The sequence below is a fragment of the Manacus vitellinus genome, unplaced genomic scaffold (assembly GCF_001715985.3).
Source record: "Manacus vitellinus isolate BGI_N305 unplaced genomic scaffold, ASM171598v3 scaffold_18_pilon, whole genome shotgun sequence".
NCBI lineage: Eukaryota > Metazoa > Chordata > Aves > Passeriformes > Pipridae > Manacus > Manacus vitellinus.
Genome location: NW_021939324.1, coordinates 7846942 through 7852489, shown reverse-complemented (window position 1 = coordinate 7852489; position 5548 = coordinate 7846942). Strand labels below are relative to the sequence as shown.

General features: G+C 38.6%; 1 protein-coding gene across 1 annotated transcript; it reads left to right on the top strand.

Moving 5' to 3' along the window:
* The first annotated feature begins 6 nt into the window (after window positions 1–6).
* Window positions 7–2850, top strand: DMRT2 (doublesex and mab-3 related transcription factor 2). The gene is made up of 2 exons (XM_029959026.1): window positions 7–48; window positions 1588–2850. Exon 2 carries the CDS (start codon window positions 1659–1661, stop codon window positions 2601–2603), a length of 945 nt encoding a protein of 314 aa, XP_029814886.1. The 5' UTR covers window positions 7–48; window positions 1588–1658; the 3' UTR covers window positions 2604–2850.
* Window positions 2851–5548: the final 2698 nt, after the last annotated feature.

Genomic DNA, 5548 nt, shown 5'->3' with positions numbered 1-5548 from the left:
AGAGGCACGTCAGAACGCCCAGCCTCTTGGCCAAGAGCATCCTGGAAGGTAAGCACTTCCCCCATCCCTCCACGGGCTGCCCTCAGCCCTCCGGCACCCGCTCTGCCCCTGTAAGACCCGCACCTCCAGTCCGAGGCGCGTCTGCTGCGGGACGCGCGTGAAATGCGGCGTCATTCCCGAAACAGGCGTTAAAGCGCGTCCCGCTACCAGTGCCGGGCGGCGGAGGATCCTGCCCTTCGAGGCCGGAATCAGTGTGGCAGAATTTCAGTTCTTTGCCCCCTCCGCCGAGAGTTACTGTTACAAGCTGACATTCTTTTTACATGACTACCCAGCAGCGTTCTGCAGTGCGCGGCACTTTATTCACGGTCATTTATTCACGAGTGTTTTTATGAGCAAATGAGTAAATCGATGATTTTTTTTTTCTTTTGATCTGAATGCCTAACACAGCAACACCGTTTGCAACATTATCAATAGTAAGATATGCATAATAGGGTGCTCAATTTTTTTTCCCTGTCCAAAGTGTTAACTGTGGAAGAATGATATTTTAAAGATGAAAATTTTATTGAGATGGTATATTTTTTGTTCCCCACTTCCTTTTGGGATCGTGCACAAATTTATTTCTATGTCTGCTTTAATTACTTTCCAAACTGTAGGCCTGTAAAGCACTTCTCAAATCTGGTTTTTTTTTTCCAAAATAGAAAACTCTTTTCTTTGCCTGTGCAAGCTCAATTAAAATTTTGTCTTCTTAGAAACCTCTAACTTTTGTCTATAGTTCACTCTTTTGAAAACTCTTCTGTATTCTTTCCTCTGTTCTGTTTTGACTATCTTTTTCTTTTCTCCTAGTTTTCCTTGGAATTTTCTACCATCTGTAGCAATATCTGTACATAGTCATTCATCTTTAGAAAATAGAAAAGATGTCAGCTGTAGGTACAGATATCTTCCTTGGGAAAACTGTGTAAGAGGAATAGGAGTGAAAACAGGTAAAACCCTGTTCTCCTTACTCATGTAAGTAGTTCCATCAATTCAATGAGATTACTTGTCTGGGTAGAGCAAACAGGATTGTACTCTATCTGCTATATTAAATGAATCCAAGTAGCTTGGTAATTGAATACACTGGAAACTGGATTTCTATGTTTTATCTTAGTTTTCTTTTAGTTCTGAAGAAATAAAATATTTGAATGCTTTCCGTATGTGTTAAAAGTGAATGGCTATCTCCTTAAGATGTGAGATGGAATACCAGTCATAACACAGCAGGGCTTTGCCTTTTTCTTTTTTTCCACTGCCCCTAATCTGTTCTTTTGGAAACACTTTTTAAAAAGTTACTAATCAGTAAGCTTTGAAGGATACTACATGTGTCAGAGGAGCAGGGCTTGCTTATCTGCATTGAGGAACTTGTACTGAACGTGCCTGTTGGTAGATTGCTAAGCCTCTGTGTCACGGTGACTTCTGTGGGAGCTGATGGTGTCCAGGGTCTGCAGCGAGTGCTCAGCACCTAGTGGGACTGGTTCCAAATGGAGCTCTTGTACAAACGTAGCTTTCATGTTTTTCTTATGTGGCTTCATTCCTAATGCTGCTTTGTTGTTTTAGGTTACCGTCCTATTCCAACAGACCCTTACCTGAGAGGGAATTCACCCTTGCCACCCCCTGTCAGTGACAGGATGAGAAAGAGACGGGCTTTTGCTGATAAAGAGTTGGAGAACATTATGCTAGAGAGAGAGTATAAAGAGAGAGAGATGATGGAAGCTACACAAGCAGCTGCCCTTTTTCTCCCTAACCGCATAGTCCGTGGAGCTGAATACAACTCATATAAAACAGCCTTCAACACTATTCAAGTTGATGGTCCAAACAAGGAGTTTTGCAATTTTTTACCAACCTGCCTTGATCTAACGATGCAGTATTCAGGATCCAGCAACATGGAGCTAATTTCTTCAAATGTCAGTGTAGCTACTTCCTACAGGCAGTATCCCCTGCCTTCTAGGTTCTTAGTGTGGCCAAAATGTGGCCCCATTAGCGATGCTCTTCTCTACCAGCAATGCCTGTTAAATGCTAGTACTGTCCAAGCTCTCAAACCTGGGGCAGGTTGGGATGCCAAAGTCTCACAAAGTCAAGACTGTCCAAACACTGAGCATGACATCATGCCTCCGAAACTGGAAAATTCACTTATTCTGACTCACACGCAAGACATTCAGCAGTCACGTAATGAAATACTTTGCCTTCCTCAGGAAGCTCGGGAGAGGTCAGCTTTCTCTCCTCCAAAAAGAACTTTCTCGCAGATTTCTGATAAGGATTCTCTGCCTCCTCAGGAGCAGGTATTAAGCAAGATAAGCAAAAGCAGTACCAAACCTCCTGCCCCGCTCAAATACAGCCCGTTTCAGTCACTGTTCCAGCAGACATTTTCTGACAGATCAGGAGCAGAGTTAAGAACATCATTTATGAAAGAGACTTTTGAAGATGCTTCTAAGAAATACAGAGAGTGTGCTGTTAAAGAGAACCAAAAGTACAAGTTTACTGTAGACAAATGTGCAAAAGACTTCTTTGGGGCCACAACAAAACTTTCAACAACTGAACCACTGTCATTTTCAGTTGAATCCATCCTTAAATGACCTTCTTGTGCAGGTACTAATGTCTCTCAATGAATAAACTAGACCTTCAGAGTAGAGAGTAAGTTTTGCCTTCTGCCGAATTGCCACTGCCTGCCTTATCTCTTTAAAGATTTTTAAAGATGAATTTCTGCTGTAAATGGTAATTCCTTCTTTTATCTCAAAATTATATACGTAAATATGCATGTTTTCTGAAAAAAATTTCAATTTTTAAAAATTGAAACCACATGTATAGATTGGTAAGTGTTGTTATTTTAAGCAGCACTGCAAACCATTCAATAAAATGAGTTTACTTATAAGCATAGACTGATCTCTGTCTTGTCTCTAGCGTCTCACGGGGAAGTATGTCCTACTTTTAGAATATGCTTTTTATTTTATCTGCCATTATAAATGTACTTACTGTGGTTAGTACTTACTTGCATTGCTGTGGTAAGTGGTCATTTTTGCTCTGCACACCCAATAACTATGAGAAGAGGTAATAACTGTGCATGTAAGCTAGTGTGAATTCTGAAGACTTTTTATTTATTTAAGTGGTGTTTGGATCAGATTTCATATGCTGTTCTTATTTTGAAAGGGGAGTGCGTGCTAGTGTAAAAGAGTAGTCTATTCCACACCTCTCTGTAAAAACTTCTGCTTCTAAAGCAGCAGAGTTACTACATTGGTTTTGAGGGGAATGGCTCTAGTGAGCTTTTGGATAAAAAGTCAGCATTTTTTAAAGTTCGATTTTTGACTGAAAAGTCTGGTTTTTAAAATTAGTTTTTTTTTTTTTTTTTATGTTCAACTCACTTTACTTTGGGTTTCTACCACCTCAAATACTTCTCTTCTGAAAACATTTCACCCTTGACCAGCAAGAGCCTGAGATTCTTGTTTTTGGTAATTGAAATGACCTTTAGGCTATAAAAAGGTTGCACAGAATCATCACTGCTAATGAGAAATCAAGTGATGATCTCTCAGTTTTATAATTCTATGTCCTTGTGCAGGCATGGCAGAAATAAAGGAGAGTAACCTCTAGAATTTATCCAGGAACCTGAAATAGAGTATAGCCTCAGGGTTATAGGAAAAAGCCAGATCTCAATATGACAGAGCTTGAAGCTTTCTAAATTAATGACTTTGTAAGTTTTCCCCTTTACTTTAATGCTAACACAGCGAGTGCTAACCTGTAATCCTGTGGTTACCTTCCTTCCTTAATATTTTAATCCTGCAGACAGTGCTCATCCAGCTGAAAGCAGCTGTGGTTTGTTCTTAATTTTTATGGTTTTCTAAGGACAATTTCTGTTTGGTATTTTTAAGCAGAATGTAATATTTTCTAATTTTATTACATTCCCTGCATGGATTAAATGCTTATTTTACCTGTGAATTCCTGATTCTGTAACTATCTCTCAGTGTTTAGTGTTTCTATTGGGAGTGGTGGTGCAGAATAGCAGGACCCTTTTCACGAATGGGCGGAGTCGTTCGTCCTGAGTGTTTTTTTCTAAGACACTCTGTTAAAACAACAGACAGGTTGGAGAAAAAACATTTTATGTAACATGTAATTTTTTACATAACACATCTTACAAAGCACATAAAAATGTTATATCAGGACTGTAAAAAATTGTAATTTAAAAGAATCTTGGGCACTGGCAACAGTTTCACTTTTCAAAAGCATTCATACTAACCAGATTTTTCTTAGTGAAAAACAGGTTTCAAATGCAGTGAGATGCTTTTCTTTTTTTCAAACTGTCTTTTATCCAGTTGCCATTAGAGGGAGTTTTAACTTGCTTGAGAGCTGTATCTGCTTGTTAATCAGTTTAGCAGTGAGACCAAGCTAAGCAGCTTTTACCCAGAATAAACAGAGAGAAATTCTTCATAATTCATATTTGTTTGCTTTCACCACTGCTTCCTTCTTCGGCTTAGTTGAACATTAAATCCTAAGAAGGGGATTTAATTTAAGCAGAGTTTCCTTTGTTTTTAAAATATGATTTGTTTTGTTTTTCAAGCAGCTGGCATAAACTAGGATCACAGATGAAAGAAAGTTCATCAATATGTGTACTGAACCAATATTGGACACTGGAATTAATCCTGCATAAATATTTTTTTTGCCTGACAGTGTGTGCATCTAACATTGTTCAATTTTACATCTGAAATATTTTTCCAGGAAGTCACTTTTCTGTACTCATCTCCTAAAAAAAAAAAGACCAGAAAACCAAAACCCTCTGACAGACTGGTACATCTCGAACTCTTTAAGAAAAAATTGAACTGAAAAATTCAAACTCTGAACATATACCAAGCATTTATATATATTTATATAAATTAATATAAATATTTATATATACACACATGTTGTGGTTTAACCCCAGTTGGCAACTAAGTACCAGGCAGCCACTCACTCATTCCCCCACCCTCCCCAGGGTGGAGAGAAGAATCAGAAAAAAAGTAAGACTCGTGCATTGAAATAAGAACAGTTTAATAGTTGTATTACAAAATAAAATATAATAACAGTAACAACAACTATTACAATAGTAATGAAAAGGAGAAGGACAGAGGAATAAAACCCAACAGGAACAAGTGATGCACAATAAAATTTCTCACCACCCACTGACCGATGCCCAGCCTGTGCTGCAGCAGCAAATCAGTTACTGGGCATGACATTCTGTTGTGTGGAACGGTGTTTGGGTCAGTTGTCCAGGCCATGCTTCCTCCTGGATTCTGGTGCACCTTCTTGTTGGCAGAGCATGAAACGCTGAAAAGTACTTGACTTAGGGTAAGCACTATTAAACAAAACATAAAATGTCAATGTGTTATCAACATTATTCTTATACTAAAATCAAAACAGACTGTATCAACTACTAAGAAGAAAATTCACTCTCTCCCAGCCAAAACCAGGACAACCTATTTTGATATCTAATATATGTATGCTCCGATTGTTTATTCAAATCCCAGTCATCAGGAGCGAATTTCTATTACTATTT